Raw genomic sequence first — 17,933 nt, 5'->3', positions numbered from 1 at the left:
TCTAGAAGGTTTACCGAGGTCTGGAGTAGAAATTCAGTAGAAAGTTCCTTTAGAAACCTGCTCAGCAGTTGCACCAGACTGCCTCGGGCTGCGGGGGTTGCAGTTTGGCAGCTGTCCTGCTTGGGTTGTCTCCATCCACAGCTGCTTGTTCCCACCTGGATGCCATTGTCATGCTTCGACAGCTACTTCCAAATCCACGGCATGCGCCAGGCCCAGTGGCCGATCCAGCCCAGAAATCGCTCTGCAGAAGTGGGCTTTTTTTTGTTGTTGTGCTTTGCTTTTCAGAACAATCAGTCCCCTGCACCACGCAGGTGGTTTGGCTGGTAGCGTAGGTTTTCCTTGGCATTGTCTCTCCACTCTCTTTTGCCACACGGCTGTGTAAGCAGAAGGACACTTGCTTAAGCCAGGACTGACTGCTAGTGCATCGTGCGTCCGACACTCTCAGAGCTGGGGCTGGTTCTGCACCCGCCGCACCTGATTCTTCAGCCTTTTATTCAGTATCCAGGTGTCTGCAATGCTACAGGTCTGTAAAAAGTATCTGCAGATATCAGGATCCATCATTGTCTCGTTGCAACCTGGGTCAAGCTGGACATGATGCTCTGCGCCGTGCTGGCATGTTGCGTGCCTAAAGAAGAGCCACAGCGGTAACAGCAGCAGCTGAAGAGGTCTACGGGGGGGGATGGATCCTGAACCCTCTTTCCATTGCTGCACGATATGTCCCTCTTTTGGCCTCGCCACTGCTTTGGGCAACGATAGCCTGTTGGGTTTTTTAGCAGCATCTCGATGAAGTCAGATTCCTGATTTCCTTTCTTGCTTGGTCTTCAGCCTTTGGGGTCTTTGCTGTGCAAAGACAATGGCACCTCGGCAGGAGGACAGGAGCTAGTGCCGATCCTGCCAGGCAGCAGCCCTGTGTCCTGCTGGGCTGCATGTGGAGAGAGTTAACTGACAGGCTGCAGCTGTCCTGAGCGGGAACATCAGAAACAGGGCAGAGACCTTGACTGGACTCCCTCTTGTCGGGGAAGGGCCCTGAAGGGGTTTCACATAGGGAAAAGGCATCAAACACATTGGACTGGGCCAGGAATTGCAGAACACTTTGGGCTGGAAGGGACCTTAAAGACCCCTCAGTCCTACCCCTGGCCACGAGCAGGGACATCTCCCAGCAGACCAGGTTGCTCCCAGCCCCATCCAGCCTGGCCTTGAGCTCCCAGGGATGGGGCACCCACAGCTGCTCTGGGCAGCCTGTGCCAGCACCTCGCTGCCCTCACAGTAACAAATTTCTTCCTGATATCTGACCTAAATTTCTCCTCTTTCAGCTTAAAGCCGTTCCCCCCTGTCCCATTGCTACAGGCCCTTGTACAAAGCCCCTCCCCAGCTTTCTTGTGGGTCCCTTCAGGTACTGGGAGGTGCTCTAAGGTCTCCTCGGAGCCTTCTCTGCTCCAGGCTGAACCACCCCAACTCTCTCAGCCTGTCCCCGCAGGAGAGGTGCTCCAGCCCCCCGAGCATCTCCGTGTCCTCCTCTGGCCCCGCTCCCACAGGTCCGTGTCCTTTTTGTGCTGGGGGCCCCAGAGCTGGACACAGCGCTGCAGGTGGGGTCTCCCCAGAGCAGAGCAGAGGGGCAGAACCCCCCCTCGCCCTGCCGGCCACGCTGCTGGTGGTGCAGCCCAGGGCACGGTTGGGTTTGTGGGCTGCGAGCGCACGTTGCCGGGTGCTGTTGAGCTTTTTGTCCACCAGCACCCACAAGTCCTTCTCCTCAGGGCTGCTCCCAAGGCATTCTCTGCCCAGCCTGTGTCTGTGCTTGGGGTTGCCCCGACCCAGGTGCAGGACCTTGCCCTTGGCCTTGTTGAACTCCATGAGGTTCACACGCGCCCACCTCTCAAGCCTGTCGTGGTCCCTCTGAATGGCATCCCTTCTCTCCAGCGCGTCAGCCGCACCACACAGCTCGGTGTCGTCGGCAAGCTTGCTGGGGCTGTGCTCAATCCTGCTGCCAGCAAAGGTGTTAAACAGCACTGGTCCCAGTGCGGCCCCCTGAGGAGCGGCGCTTGTCACCGGCCTCTGCTTGGACATTGAGCCATTGACCGCAACTCTGGGTGCAGCCACCCAGCCGACTCCTTGTCCACCGAGCGGTCCATCTGTCAAGTCCACATTCGCCAGTTTAGAGGCAAGGATGTCGTGCGGGACAGTGTCAGATGCTTTGCAGAGCTCCAGGTAGATGACATCAGTTGCGTTTCCCTCGTCCACCAACACTGTAGCCCCAGCATAGAAGGCCACCAGATTTGTCAGGCACAACTTGCCGTTAGTGAAGCCAATGACCTCCTTATTTTCCGTGTGCCTTATGACAGCTTCCAGGAGGATCTGCTCTGTGATCTTGCCAGGCACAGAGGTGAGACTGACCAACCGTAGTTCCCCAGGTCTTCCTTATTTCCCTTTCTGAAAACTGGGGTTACGTTCCCCTTTTGCAGTCAGTGGGAGCTTTACCAGATTGCCACGACGTCTCGATTACTCCGGACATTGTGTTTGTCATTGCAGAGAGCAAATAACTTGTTGTGGGGGAAGGAGCAGAAGGTACAGAGCAACCCGTTGGTGTGAGAGCACCGAAACTGTAAGGTTGTCTTGGGAGCCGGAGGGGCTGGGAGCATTTGGGGCAGCTCTGGGGCCGCAGGCTCGCGATGCCTCTGGAGGGACGGCCGCAAAGCGGTTGTACCCTGTGGGCAGCTTTAATGTTTTCTGATTCATGGCTCTAGTTCCAGCTGTGTGTGAAAAGACTTACAGCCTTCAGTCCCGTTCGGCAGTTTTTGGCTCCTTAACCTCAGCTGTTCAGTGCCATCAAGAATGTCCTATTCATATAATACATTCATATTTAAAAATGGATTTAGAGCTTTGGGACAAGAATGAAGAGAAATAGCTTCTCATTAGAAAATATTTTACTTGCTAGCATTGAAGAACTGTTTATTTGCCTTGGGTGGATGTGTTTAATTTTGAATGAGATTTCCCAAATTCTGGTCTCTTAATTGCAGACTCTTAAAATCTTTGCTTGCTATAGATCAGCTCTCCAGTAGGCAATTCTGCTTAATTTACTAGGAATTAGTTGTGAAAACATTATTAAAAGGAAAGCTAAAATTTTTCTTGGGTTGGTTGTGATGGCAAAACGTGCTTGGGGAATTATTTTTTACTATCTTTATAAGATAAGAGGATTGACTGGGGGTATCTATGACTGCAGCTAAGTGCTTGTCAAGTGTCGGATCTGCCATTAGCGTGACGGGTAAGAAACTGAGACCCGCTGCAGGTTGTGCGTTGCCACAGTGCAGTCTTCTCTGCCGTGGGAGCAGTGGGGCAGCAGGAGGATCTGCTCACGAGACCTTGCTCTCACTCTCACTGGTATTTGTGGTATTAGCTTGCGCTGGTTCTTTGGTCCATGCCCTTGACCTGGCCCGTGCACCCATTGCCTCCCCTGCTGCCCTAAGCACCCACTTTATTTATTTATTTTTAAATTTTGTTTAGTTTGCTGTGCTCTGTAGGAGTCGCTTAGCTGAAGTGATGTACAAACCCTATGCAGTCTTCAGACGCCACCAAAGAAGTTTTTATTCTGGCAGGGTAGAATTGTTGGGTTCTTAGTTACAGGAACATGAGAAAGAGAAGAAAAGGACTCCAAAAATAAACACAGGCTCTGAGTGTCCTTGATGTTAATCCGTGGCTTTGGCTGCTCGTTAGGATCTCCTCCAAGCTGTGTTCCCTGTAAAGGAAGACAGGATGCTGCTACCCTGGGCTGTGCTCCTAAATTACCCTGGAGAGACCTTGTGGGAGTTTAATCCCTGTGAGAGGGGAAATGGTTTGATTTGTACTTCTGGCAGCAGCCTTTTCAGAAGGGAGCTCATCCCTGCTCCTTTGGGGGTGGATTTTAATGCTTGCCTGAAGGGTTATAGCCAGTTCTTAGATGTTTTCTTTTTGTTTGGTGGGTTGGTGTGGGGACTTTGGCACTCCTGGGGGTGTTGCTGAATGATGGTTTGTGCTCTGCCTGTGAACAGGTATCTCTGAAGAGCAGGCATCTCTGGAGGCCGGTCTCTTCTGCTTTCGTTTAACTTGTTCTCTGAAATGTAATGGATTTTTAGCCCTAAGCTTAAAATATGTTGCAAATTATACGGCATTCATTTCCAACACAGTGTAGCACTGTCGGGGACATGATGTGTAAGTGCCAAAAGCAGCCGTCAGCTGTAATGCAGAGCTGTCGTTATTAAGTGTGGTGGTGAGAGCCCCCAGTTCTTCCTGCTCCTTGCAGTTAGGTAATAAAGTGCAAATACAGAGCGCGGACCCTCCCTGGCAGCTTCTCTGAAGCAGCGTTTTCACAGCAGACTAACGAACTTTGCAGTCAGCAGCTTCTCCGAAGGCTGCCAGAGTGGAGATGTTTCCCATCTCCAGCCTTGCCCTCTCTCTTTTGGTTCTGCCGCATCTCAGGAGATGCTGCCTTGAGCCAGGTCACCTCGCCGGCGTGACCGGGAGCTCTCTTTCCTCCTGCTGAGGTAGTTTCCTTTCCACAAGGAACACAAGGTGAGCAGGTTGAACGGGCTCCCCAGGGAGTGTGTCATGAGCCGAGCCGGCACACGGGGAGCCTCGAGAGGAGAGTGGGAGGTAAAGACTACTTTTCAGCACCAGAGGTGGTAGATCAGCTTACCCCCTCTTAGGCACTCAGGCCTGATTTTTACAGCCCTCTTGCATGTTTTGCTGAGCACGCTCGTTCTTGCTGTCCCCGTTTTTCAAAACCAGGCCTTGTTCTGCCTCGTGAAAATTTACTCTGAACCTGCCTTTAGACCTCCCAGCTGATGCCGGTTTGCTCCAATGTCACTTGTGCCTTGCTGGCAGTGTGGACACCTTAGCTGGTGCCAGAGAAGCCTCCTGCTCCCCCACATCGGATTTTCAGCCTCGCTGTTAAAGACGACTTTGTTCTCTGGTAACGGCCTGTCACTGTGCACATCACTCAAGCCAGGCTCCGGAGGGCTTTTGGAGGGTCTTGTGCCTGTCCTGGGTCTCTTGCTTTCCGTATCTCCTGGCTGTTCAGCAAGTTAACCGAGTTTGGGGAGGACTCCCAAGCTGCTGCTTCCAGAGGCTTCTGGACTATGCGCGGGGAGAGCTACATGCGTCGGCTGAATGCATACGGCACTTCATAATCAACAGGAGGGTCTCCTGCTCTGCCAGAGAAATGTGGAGAGCATCAGGGAGCTCATGGAGAAGGATGGTGTGTGGATGGAGAAGGGAAGCTTACAGATGTTCTCTGATTACACTGAGGCTTCCTGCTGAGAGACCAGACAGCAAGGAGCCTTGCTTGCTCAGGTTGCCAGAGCTTTTCTGTAGACTCAGCGTCATGGTCCTCCCAGAGAGGCCTGTCTGGGGCTCCAGGAAGAGGTGGGAGCTCTGACCTGCAGACAGAGAGGACACTGCTCATGTCGCACCTCACAGCGATGGGTTGTGGCATTGTTCTGCCAACTGACTCCTTTAATTGTGGCCTCTCACTGCTTCCATAAAACCTGTGGTAGTCTCCTGGTGGAAGTCGATGGTTTGGAGGGTGCTGAAGCCAAGCCGATGCTCTTTGGCTGCTCTGGTCTTCGTCTTTCCTGCTCCATCTGTGGAATCAGTGGCTCAGGCAAGGGAGAAATGCTTTAGACGCAGAGGGGGGTGTTGCTGCTCTCTGAACATTTCAGTGTTTGAAATGCCCTTGCTGGAAGTTTGTATTTTTATCACGTGAGGTATTCCAGTTTGTGATGGTTGTGTTTGACCAGCCTGGAGAAGCGATGGGAAGACTGACAGCTCCTGAGACAGCAAAACGCGAAACAGTTTAGGATATGTTGCTCTGTTTGCAGAATTTGAGTGTAGATGATGGTGGGATGATAAAGTGCCTCTCCAGAGCTGCACACCTTCTCACGATCCTGGTGGTTTTCTGCACTCTCCCCAAAAAGATGCTTTGGGGAAGTTGGAATGTAAGAATTCTTGTCTTTGGGGCTTAAAAAGCCCACAGAGGAGTAAAAGCAGGCTCTCCTGAGGACAGAAGAGAGATGTACTGAACTGTGAGCCAGTGCTGGCGCCTCAGCCTGTGGAGAAGTGTTAATCTGGTCTGAGCAACAAGGTGCTGAACTGAGTTGTGCTGTCCCAGCTCCCTTTGGGATCCAGGAGTGAGAAAGGCCACTGCTTCCACCACCTGCCTGTCAGCAGATTGCAAAGCCCCGTTCTTAGTGCCTCTCTAGCTCGCAGGGCTCTGTAAATATTAGGCTGTCCTTGTCGGATTAGATTTCCTCTTAATGACTTCCAGCGTTCTGACAAGCTGTGCTTTCTTCCTTGGCAGCCCCAGTGCTGAGCTGAGCCGTCCGACTGCTCTCAGAGCCCCTGGGGAAAAGCCCGGTGGCCTGCGGTTGAAGGCCAGGCTGAAATGTTTATTTGCTGCTTTTATAATCCAGGAAGCCCCTTCAGTGCTGCTCTGTCGGAGAGTCCTTGCTGTGGCACTGAGCGCCTGAAGCAGATCTGTCCTGTGCTGGGTGTAGGGGAGGCACTGCTGGTGCAGCCAGAGGCTCTTAACTCTTCTCCTCTTGCAGCGACTGCACCCGGAGACCTTGTCTTGCTCTCATCCGCTCCGCTGCACAGCTCAGAGCATCCTCACAGGGCTCTGGGCTGCAGTACCGCATCCAGCTCCTCTCTGCTTCTCCATCAGCACCCGTCAGTAAGCCTGTGCTCATTCTCCTCCTTCTCGGTGGCCCCATGCTGCCTCCAGCTCAGCACCACACAGCCACAGCAGCAGGACACAGACGTCTGGGGCTGATGGAGTCTCATCAGTAAGTGTGTGTGCGGGGACTGGACAGAGGAGCCCCTTGGTTCAGTTCTCTCTAGCCCTGCATCGCTTTTTCTCCTCTCCTCCAGATTAATTTGTACTCCTGTTTGCCACAGCAGTCTGCAATAAAAAAGCAGCTGACAAATTCTTTTGTGCAGAGCCTTCTTGCCTGTTGGCCCCAGGGGTGTGTTTCTAGTAGTCATGGAAGGAAGGAAGCAAGCCCATGTTCATGCTAGCAGCAGGGAAGCACGGCCTGACGTGTCTGCAGTGCCTTGCTAAGGCACCATACCAGGAAAGAGCGGCAGATCTTGGCATCCCCAGTCTGCTGTGCTGACCCCTGCCCCAGCCTGTGCCGGTATTACTGGGGTGCAGAGGGCTGTGCTCAGCTGTGAGCTTCATCAGGGCTTCGTGCTGCCAGGGGTGACAAGCCAGCTTTCACACAGACAGCGCTATGCCCTCTGGACAGAAGCTGTGCAGAGGAAAGCTGAGGTGATAAACGGCAAACCTGCTGAATCTGCCTGGCACTCTGGCAAGCTGTCTCTGTCCTGAGATGTGTTAGTTCTTGAGTCTGGCATGTGAGCGAGACTCTTCCCATGTCAGGCTTCGTCTTTCTGTGCTGTTAGCAGTTCTGTCAGCCCCATGAAGTGGAACAAATTGATGTTTGCCCACGGGGTGAAAAATTTCGGGCTCGTTACTTGCACTGACGGTCTTAGTGTGAGTTACCTCTCCCCACCCTCAGGACTTCAACTCTCGCAGCCATGCATCTTACAGAGATACAACAGGCTGCCCGATCAACACATCGGTACTAGAAGACAGTGATGTGTAGAGCCAGGTAATAAAAGAGTTAGCAGCAGCTGACTTCTTCAAAGCGCTGCACGTGACATGGCCTCCGAGGTTGTTCCCTCGTTTTACAGTGGTTAATGAAACGAGGCTTGACCTGGTAGAAGCGAGGCAACATCCACTCTGCCAAGGGCACCAGGACATGGAAAGCTTACTTTGTCTCCGACTGCAAGGGGGGCCTGCTGTCAGTGTTGGCCCGATGTCACTTGGTTTGTCCTACGAGGAGGATCCCCACGAGTTCCTCCTGGGCTCCCAGCCGCAGGCGTGTTCCAGAGGCTGCCGTTCGGATAGCTGCTTGCACAGGCTCCGTTTTGCATAGTCCTGGTTCTGCGAGGCTGGTTGAGCCAGGTGGTTTGTGCTGGCCCTGGTAGAAGCCACTTTACTTCTCCAGTCTGGAAGGCGTCGATTTGGATCTTCTTACATCTAAGCTCGAACTTGAGGCGTGCATGTGTGTTCACTTAGCAGCAGGCTGTGATTGCTTGAGATGCCGTCTTGCATCTTCTTGCTTGCAAGAGGCTGCCTGAGAGCAGAAACCTCTTCAAACGCAACAGCTGCTAATGAGGTAAACATGCATTTTAAGTGCTTAAACTGCCACTAGGCTTAGCCAGTCTGACTGGCTTGTCGGGACCCGAGACCCCACTCACCAGAAGGAATTATGTGGCTTCACCTTAGCTTTCTCCACAAGCTTAGCATGTTGTTGATCCCTAAATCAGCAGCGGTTGGTGTAGAGGCACTGGAACAGCTGGAGGTGCTGCGGGTTGGTGTTTACCTGTGTTGAGGGGAGGTGGAGGAGGGCAGGTCCTAGGGAGCAGCTCCCACAAGTACACTGTAGCTCACGTGGCTGTGAATTTGGGTAACCTCTTTGTAGTCCTGCTGCAAGCTGGATTGCTGCTGCTCCTTTACATGTCATTTTCCTGTGTGTAAAACTTGAGTTTGCAGTTGGTTTGCCTCACAGGGTGCGCAGAGCAACTGACAACATTAGGCCCAAGAACCATCTTATAGATTGTTTAGCTTGGAAAAGACCTTAACACCATCGAGTCCGACTGTTAATCTGGCACTGCCAAGCCCACCACTAAACCATGTCCCCGGGCATCACTTCTGCATGTCTTTTAAACACCCCCCAGGGATGGTGGCTCCACCACCTCCCTGGGCAGCCTGTTCCAGTGCTGGACGACCCTTTCGGTGAAGGAACTTTTCCCAGTACCCAATCTAAACCTCCCCTGGCACAGCCTGAGGCCGTTCCCTCCTGTCCTGTCATTTGTTATCTGGGTGAAGAGACCATCCCCACCTCGCTACAGCCCCCCTGCAGGCAGGTGTAGGGAGCGATCAGGTCCTCCCAAGCCTCCTCTTCTCCAGGCTGAGCACCCCCAGTTCCCTCAGTTGCCCCTCATCAGACTTGTGCTCCAGCCCCTTCACCAGCTCTGTTGCCCATCTCTGGACACGCTCCAGCCCCTCTACATCCCCCTTGGAGTCAGGGGCCCAAGACTGAACCCAGGATTCGAGGTGCGGCCCCACCATCACCGAGTACAGGGAGGCGATCGCTGCCTGGTCCTGCTGGCCACGCCGTTTTGGATATGAGCCAGGATGCCATTGTCTACTTGGGCCGCCTGGGCACACTGCTGGCTCATGTTCAGCTGGCCACAGACCAGTCCCCCCAGGCCCTTTCCCCTCCCCGGCCAGCTTCCCAGCTGCGCTGCCCTAAGCCTGCAGCGCTGCCTGGGGCTGCTGTGACCCACGGGCAGGGCCCAGCAGTGAGCCTTGAACCTCATACAGCTGGCCTCAACCCATCGGTCCGACCTGCGCAGATCCTTCTGTAGAGCCTTCCTGCCCTCCAGCACATCAGTGCTCCCACCCGGCTTGGTGTCATCTGCAAACTGCCTGAGGGTGCACTCGATCCCCTTGTCCAGATCATCGATAAAAGATACTGAACAGAACTGGCCCCAGCACGGAGCCCTGGGGAACGCCACGTGTGACCAGCCGCCAGCGGGATGTCACTCCATTCCCCACCACCTCTGGGCCTGGCCACCCAGCCAGCTTCTAACCCAGTGCAGAGCACACCCGTCCCAGCCACGAGCAGCCAGTTTCTCCGGGAGATGCTGTGGGAGATGGTGTCAAAGGCTTTACTGAAGTCTAGGTGGACAACATCCACAGCCTTTCCCTCATCCACTAAGCGGGTCGCTTTGTCATAGAAGATCTGGTTCATCAAGCAGGCCCTGCCTTTCATGAACCTGTTCTGGCTGGGTCTGATCACCTGGTTGTCCTGTGCATGCCACATGGAATTGTGGAACCATGTTCGTAGGTTGGAAGAGACCTTTGAGATCATAGAGTCCAACCGTTAACTCGGCACTGTGAAGTCCATCACTAAACCATGTTGCTAAGCACTACATCTACATGTTTTTTAAATGCCTCCATGGATGGTGATTCTACCACCTCCCTGGGCAGCCCTGGTCCAATGCTTCACCACCCTTTTGGTGAAAATTTTTTTCCTAAAAATAATGGCACTCAAGATGATCTGCTCCCTAACCTTCCCCAGCACCAAGGTCAGGCTAACAGGCCCATAGTTCTCTGGATCCTCCTTCTTGTAGATGGGCATTACGTTTGTTAACCCCAGTCTTCTGGCACCTCCCCAGTTAGCCAGGACTGCTGGTAAATGATGGAGAGTGGCTTGGTGAGCACTTCTGCCAGCTCCCTCAGTGCCCTTGGTTGGATCCCACCAGCCCCATAGACTCATGCCTGAGCGGCGCAGCAGGTTGCTAACCATTTTCCTTGGGTTGCAGGGGCTTCATCCTGCTCCCCATCTTCCCGCTCAGGGTGCTGGGTACCTGGAGAACAACTGGTCTTGCCATTAAAAACTGAGGCAAAGAAGGCATCAAGTACCTCAGCCTTTTCCTCATCCTTTGTCACTGTGTTTCTCCCTGCATCTGGTAAAGGATGGTGATTCTCCTTAGCCCTCCTGTTGTTGCTAGTGTACGTATAGAAACATTTTTTTATTATCTTTTACGACAGTAGCCAGATTAAGTTCTAGCAGGGCTTTTGCCCTTCTAATTTTCTCCTTGTGTAACCTCATGATATCCTTGTAGTCCTCCCAAGTTGCCTGCCCCTTCTTCAAAAGGTCATAAACTCTCCCTTTTTTGGTTTTTTTTCCTGAGTTCTGCCAAAACTCTCTGTTGAGCCTGGCCAGTTGCCTTCCCCTCCGGCTCATTTTTCGGCACATCTTGCTTCAGCAAAGGAAGAGATGACGTATGTGTGTGTTGGTTCCTTGCTTTTCCCCACCTTGACCATGTGATCTTAGCAAGGTCTGGACTTGGCACGGCAGAGCAAGGTTCTCTCTCTACTTGTGTGCACATCCCGGCATCTGGTAAAGCTGAGAGAGAAACCTTGCAGCCCCTCCTGAGCGTGAGGGGTGGTCGCTTTGGCCTACAAGAAGTGATGCTGGTACCACAGCTCCTGCACCCATCTGCTTTAGGGCTGCTTCCATGTTAGGGTCTGTTACCTGTTATGTGCTCCAGGCCTGACTAGCACATCTGGGCTTGCTGCTGCCCATCCTACCCCTCGCCGATTTGGCTACCCCTTGGCACAGCTCTGTCTTTGCAGCAGCAGCACCCAGCTGCTGCACCCCCTTCCTCCAGCTGTCCTGCCGCTGTGGCTTCGCTGAGGAAATTCTGCTCCGCTGTAGCTGGGGATCGCTGGGGTGGCAGGGACCTTTCTCCCTTCCTGCTGGAAAATTGCAAGCCAGGAGTTTCTGATCTTTTCTCCACAACCAAGGAGGAACTGCGTGGGAGCACTTTGAGAACTTTGTGGTGGGAAGCAAGCAGGTTTTGCTTAGGGGAAGGGGAGCCAAAGGAGATGCTGGTGTTTTAATCTGGCTTCCAGTGGCTATTGGTTTGAGGAGGAAAAGGAGGATCTAACTGGGCCATTAACATGTTCTGGTGCTTATTTTACTGACTAGCAAATGCAGCAGGGGACGGTTCCCTTGCCGATTCAGCTAGTCCAGGCAGCTGCTGAACAGCCTGCCCAGCTGGGCTTCCGAGGCACTCCAGTATGGATGTCGTAGCAGTGATAGCTGAAGGAAATAGGCAGAGGTGGTATCTTTTATTACGCACGTTTCTCCAGCTGGAGGACGTAGTAGAGCTTTGGGATAGACAAGCCTTGTTCAGTTCTGCTTCTCTTTCGCGCCTCAGGGCCTTGTGTTTCTGAAAGCATATTTCCTTTCTCTAATTTATAACTAACGATACTGCCTCTCCTTAGCAGCTTTGCTGTCATAAGACTGTCTATGCAGTCAGGTATGTGGTGCGCTTTTTTTTGCAGTGGAAGTGGGGAGAGCTGGCTCTGCCCGTGCTGCAAAGCTGGTTTCTCAGCCTGGCCAAGGCGCAGGGAGGCTCGTGTGGCTCAGCAGCATAGCACTTGCGTCCGACCACATGTGGTTTGCCTACCATCCTGCGTGCCTTTTTGATGCCATAAAGTAGAACGCTCTGAGGATGTGGCTCTCCTCAAAGCCTGCTGGCAGTATTCTGCCTCTCCCTTTTGCCTGTCAGGTTTGTGTTTTACTTTCGCTTAATCCTTTTTTTTTTTTTTTCTAGTTCCTCTGAACTCTTCTGTTGAATTTGCTTGTTGGAGGTCGGGGTAGAGGAACCCCAGCTGATCTGCACGTGGGAAGCAGAGGGTGGATTTGGAGGGAGGGTGGTTACAGGTCTCACTGGTGTGGGAGGCTTTGGTCTTTCTTCCCTTACCCCCTCGTTAGAGCTAAACCTGTTCTCACATCCCGTCTGTGACGCTGAAACCCACCAGCCACCCCAGGTCTCCCCTTCAGCGACCAAAACTGCCAGAACTGGGGTCTGGCGATGGCTGTCGTTGATGCTTAGCACTGCCTTGCTCCCCGCTGAGCCGAGGTCTGGGGGTGTCAGCTCCTGCACCCCCAGCTGCCGTGGATGCCAAGGCAAGGGGGGCAGGTGGCCCTCGTCCCCCAGCCAGGGGGTTGCCGGCAGGGCAATTTTGAGGGGCTTCGCAGGGTCTGGCGGCACGGCCGGCATTGCTTGCCGCCCTCTGGTGGAACCGGCCTTTCTGCTCGGGCTGCCGGGGCGGCCTAGCACAGCTCTGGCTTCATTTCTGAATCTGCACGCAGCCCCCTGGGAAGCTAAGGGGACCAGCCTGTCCCTGCCTGCCCGGCTGGCCGGGACCCAGGCAGGCCGATACCCAGCTGCGGGGCCAAAAAGCCTTTGCACGCATCGAGGTAAGTGCCCCTGGAAGACACAGAGAGATGTTGGCGATAAGCCTGCAAGAGGAGTGAACGGTGACTGCACTCTCCGGCGACCAGGTCTGCTGGCCCCTCCGCTCCTGGTACCTTTTGCTGATCCTGAAGCCCCCTTAGAGCCCTGCCTGGTTCAGACAGATTGTTTTGGTTTTGCTGGTAAAGTGGTTTCAGTGTTCAGTGTGAGTTCACTCTTTCCCACGTGGGCTTTAGTCAAGTATTATAGGGTGCTGGGGGTGTGATCCTAGCTGAAGTCTGTCTTATTTTCCTGGCGAAGCTTTCTTGCAGGGTTTGAACCTGGCAGTAGACATGCCTGATCCCTGAATGCTGGTATGCAGACGTGCCAGCCAGGGTGAATCTCCTGCAAGAATCCTGGATAGGATCCTGGCTTGTACCAGCTCTCAGAGTAAACCTGGGACCCGGGAGCCCGTGGGCCTCTGTTTTCCTTCCTAAGGGCATGGATGAGAGACTGAGCATCGCCGGGGTGAGAGCAGGAGTGGTGGAGTGACTGTGTGCCACCTGCTGGCACGGCCTTCACTCTTGAGGGCACTGGCAGCTGGTAGCACCAACCACCCAGATTTGCGGCACAGGATCTTTCTGCAGTCTCATCGTGGCAGTGGAGAGAGGGGGGAAATGAGGGAAAGATGGAAACTCAAGTCCAAAGCCATTTTAGCGCCAAAAGCCTGGGAAAAAACTTATCTCCAATCGCCCTTTTTAAAAATTTTTTAATAAAGCCTTTTGTTTTTGCAGTAATCTCATCCTCTTGCCGGCCCAGTATTTTCCAGGCTCTCTCCCACCCCTCTCCCTACGGCTCGGGGGAGCTGCGCTGGTGTGTACGTACAGCAGAAGGTGATCACACACTGTGTGGATTTTACTGCTCCCGTGAGGGACGTTTTCTGGGGCTGTTTTTCCGATTATTTCACTGAATCCTCCCGTAAACCTGATCTAGCCAGGGTCCCCATTCTCCCCCTACCCCCACTCCGAGTGGTGCGCGGGGGGAGAGAGAATCTCTTTTCCAGGGAAGGATCTGTAGCCTATTCGGCACCCACACAGCAGGTCAGCGAGTGGGCGAAGTCTGATGTTCGGTGCTGTCTGATTACCCGTGTCTGCGCAGGGAGTTAGCTCCTGCCCGAGGCATGCCCCGTGGGTTGCATCTGCGATGGGAGGAGAACGTGTGGCCCATGGGCCCCGCAGCAGGACAAGCTCTACTTCGGTGCAGGAGGTGTCCTGCCCGCTGTGGGTGCTGGCGTGGAAAAAATTTGGGATAACCCAAGTAACAGAGGCTGCGTTCAGCTCCCTCTTAATAAGGCTGGTGCCATCACTCCTGACAGGTAACCTCAGCTGGACACACGAGGCACGGCATGTAGTACGTGTGCTGGTGCAAGTCTCTTACTGTGGTGACGTTGCCACCTTGGGGGCTGTGTCTGCAGCCTGTTCCTGCCCTGTTCTCTACCCGGGTCTCTTCCAAAGAGGTTCAGAGTGGCTCCAAACATGCACATTACTTCAAAATTCACCAGATTATGCAGGTGAGACCGTTGTGTGGTTTACCCAATCTCAAACACTTTGTCCAGCAGCTCTGGAGTCCTGAGTGCTGACGTGGTGGAGCCCATTGGATAGGCAGGAACCTTTGCTGAAGTTCAGCACTGGGACAAGCCTGCCCTTACACTAGCGTCATGGGACGCACCACCACTCCCCTGCACTTGTCCTGACAGCTAGAGAGCATGGAGCTCATGGGTCTGTCCTTACTTGAGAGATCCCAGGCTCTGGGGTCTGGGGGAGATCTGCCTTTCAGAGAGACCTTTATGGGCAGGAGAGGATGGCTGGCAGGCATCTTGTGAAGTTCAAGGGTGATAAATGTGAAGTCCTGCAACTGGGACAGAATAATCCTGTGCAAGTGGGGCTGAATGCCAAGGAGCAGCTCTGGAGGAAAGGACCTGGGCATCCTGGGGACAGCCTGGAAGTCACCAGGTGTCCCGAGCAGCACTGACCGACCACATCTTGGGCTGTGCTGGCAGGAGCACAGCTGGCAGTCAGGGATGGGGTCCTTCACCTTTCTTAGGCACTTGAGACTTGTCCGGGCTTGAGGTGCAGTCTGGGGCTCCCCAGTAGAACACAGTGGGGAACACAGGCGGGAATGAGTCCTGTGGAGGGCACTGAGATGGTCAGGGCTGGAGTGTGGGACACAAGAGGGTCTGCAAGCTTCTTCAGGCAGGAGAAGGGACAAAGGGAGGTCCCATTGCTGTCTGCAGCTTCATGAGGGAGTGCGGAGGAGATGGAGCCAGGCCCTCGTGATGCCTGGGGTGGAGGGAGAGGCAGCGGGGACGAGGTGCAGCAGGGTTGAACTTGAGGAGTGCTTTTGCCCACGGGAGCAGTGTGGCCCTGGAACAGGACCCAGTGAGGTGGCGAGATCTCTGTCCTTGAATATACTCAAAACTTGACCAGACAGGATGCCAAGCATCTTGACCTAACTTCGAAGTGAGCTCTGCTTTGAGCAGGAGATTGGATTAGGGACCTCCAGAGGACCTTTCTGGCATAAATTTTTCTGCTTCCATGATCTGCGTTTGTGCGGTTTCTGATGCACGCCTTACCTCTGAGCCTGGAGCCGCGCTGGCACCTCATCCATGGCTGTTTATGATCTGACTGATGCTCAGAGGAAACCGTGTTGCTGGGAAATCCTTCCCTCATTCTGCCTGTCCTTGCAGGTTGGGTCGTTGCACCTTCTGCCCTGGCTGTGTCTTTGTGTGGCCTCAGTGGCGTGGAGCTCCAGGGGAAAAGAGAGACAGAGAACCTTGACATATCTCTGGAAGGTGGCTGGGATATGGAAGCTCCAGAGGGAGGATAATTTTGGGTGCAATGAGTGAGAATGCAATTCCTGTGTGAGCTAAGCGGCTGCCAGAGAGCTTCTTGGGCAGCCTGTCCTCAGTAGAGAGGTGATTGACTTTCTCTTTTTTCAGTCCCAGGTGGATGTAAGCATACGCTGCTTAATGAGCCCTTTCCTTCCTTCCTTCCTTCCTTCCTTCCTTCCTTCCTTCCTTCCCTTTGTAATGTGGTGTCCCAGAGGACCTCCGAGTGAGAAATTGTACTGCACAGTGCTGTCCAGGTTGGGGCATGAAGTGCTTTGTGGTGATCTTGGACCTGGAAGCAAACTAGATGTAGGTGGCAGCTTCAGATTTCATTGCCCAGCTAAGGTCTGTGATGTTGTGAACACAAAAATGCATGGATTCACATGATGGGATCTTACTAAGCTATTTTTTTCTGTCTTTCAGGGCAAAGGGGCTCCCAGGAAGAGCAAAATCTTGGAGGATGATTCGTCATTGAAGGAAAACAAGGATCTGCTTCCTCAGGATGAATATGAAGAGGACAGCTCAGATGAAGAGGTAGGACACATTGCAACTTTTTCCTTTTTTTTAAATATGTGGATATGGGAGACAGGTGATGGATTTCCCCTCTCCGTGCTGGCTTCTGCGTGAGCTCAAAGGGAGGGGATATAGTCAAGTAACGCTGCCTCTAAACGGGAGTTGCCCAAACTGCTCTTTGCTGCTAATGTAGAGCAGGCCAGAGCCACCAAGGTAGGGCTGCTCAGAAGACTCTTGGTGAGCGTGTGTTGCTCAAGTGTGTCACTTGGTGCGTTTGGAGCAGCTGCAAGAAATGTCACATCCACCACGGAAAGGGCAGCCCTTCCCATATGAGAAGAGCCTCCCTGCCACCCTTGCTAAAAGTCGCACAACAAGCACTGTCTTTGCCCGGCCAGAGCTGGGGCTTGCAGCCCAGGTGACCAGGGAGGGTTTCTTCAGCTGTTTAAAAGGTGACTGAGCCTTACTGGTGGCTTGTGGGGTTATGCTTGTCATTCTGGGGTCTGCCCTGCTCTTGGGGGGAACCTCTCTGGGTTTCGCACATCGGAAAAGAGTGGAAACTGCTTGTGTAGAAGATAGCAGGATCTCGGCAGTGAAATGCCCCTAGGGTCTGGTTGTTCCAGACAAACTTCATTGCCTTTCTTAATCGTCTGCTAAATCAATTAATGCGATTGGCGTCAATCAGCTGTTTCAGCAGAGCCCTGGGGTGAGATGGAGGGATTGCCAAAGGCTGTGGGGGCGTTTGGACCTGGCCCTTATTGCTGGGAATTAGGTTCACCTGAAAGGGTACTGGGTAGCCTCATACATGACTTGGACAAGTGCTTGCAGAAGCCTCCTGGGCGCCGGTTAGGTGGAATGTTTCAGGCTGTCTCCTCCTCAGCCGCTGAGAAGTAACAGAACACAGAAAATCCTGTGTGACCAGGCAGGTGAAGAGCCAGCCGGTCCTGCTGCGCGCTGCAAGCGCTCTGAGTGAGGAGCTCCAACAGCTCGCTCACATGGGGCGCCTGGCCGGCGTGCAACGGCCGTGGGTGCGGGGGGACTGTCGGGAGTAACAGCAGCGTAGCACAGGGGGCTTGGGGACAGGAGTTTGTGAGTGGGGCGGGACTCTTGGCTGCCCACCAGGTTTCAGGAGAGCTCTTTGGCATCACTGACACTTCAAAGGGTCCAGGCTTGCCTTTACTGGTGCTTTGAGGGATGCATCTGTTCCTGTTTCAGTCCCAGTGGAGGGGAGGGGGAGGATTGGGTACCTGCTGGCCTTTCTGGTCCAGCGAGGGCCCGAAAGGTTAGATGTTAGAGGCCCACCTGGGCTAGCACTGAAGCTGCCGGCAGTCCCTGCCCCCAGGTCTGGAATAGAGATTTAGAGAGAGGGGAAATATATGACTATAGAAAACATACACTTGTGTAATGTCTCCAGCATAACCCAGGAAAAAAACCCTTTCATGCAGGAATTCAAGGTCTCTCTCTCCCCAGCTGGTCCTGCTTCAGGGCCCCGGTGGGGGGAGCGCTGATTCAGAACCTATTGACATCAGAGTAGCTTCCAGTGGCTTTGTTCCTTGTTCCCCATTCCCAGCCCCCTGCCCTCCCTCTGTAATTGTATTTATCTCTCTTCCATAAGAACCCTGATGCTTCTGCTTCCTGCGGCTGGGATGCGCACACTGGGTGCTTTGTGCTCGCCTCCGCGAGG

At 53.7% G+C, this 17,933-nt stretch overlaps 1 protein-coding gene across 1 annotated transcript in view; it reads left to right on the top strand.

The window, feature by feature from the left end:
- The window catches only part of BOP1 (BOP1 ribosomal biogenesis factor), a 69,615-nt gene that overhangs the window by 1,160 nt on the left and 50,522 nt on the right, over positions 1 to 17,933 (top strand). Inside the window, exon 3 of the mRNA XM_040587400.1 lies at positions 16,163 to 16,273. Coding sequence (XP_040443334.1) covers positions 16,163 to 16,273 — 111 coding nt within the window. The remainder of the gene's footprint in view (positions 1 to 16,162; positions 16,274 to 17,933) is intronic.

Source organism: Falco naumanni, chromosome 3 (genome assembly GCF_017639655.2).
Source record: "Falco naumanni isolate bFalNau1 chromosome 3, bFalNau1.pat, whole genome shotgun sequence".
NCBI classification, from domain to species: domain Eukaryota; kingdom Metazoa; phylum Chordata; class Aves; order Falconiformes; family Falconidae; genus Falco; species Falco naumanni.
The sequence above is the reverse complement of the archived record's forward strand: the minus strand, read 5'-3'. Positions and strand labels throughout refer to the sequence as shown.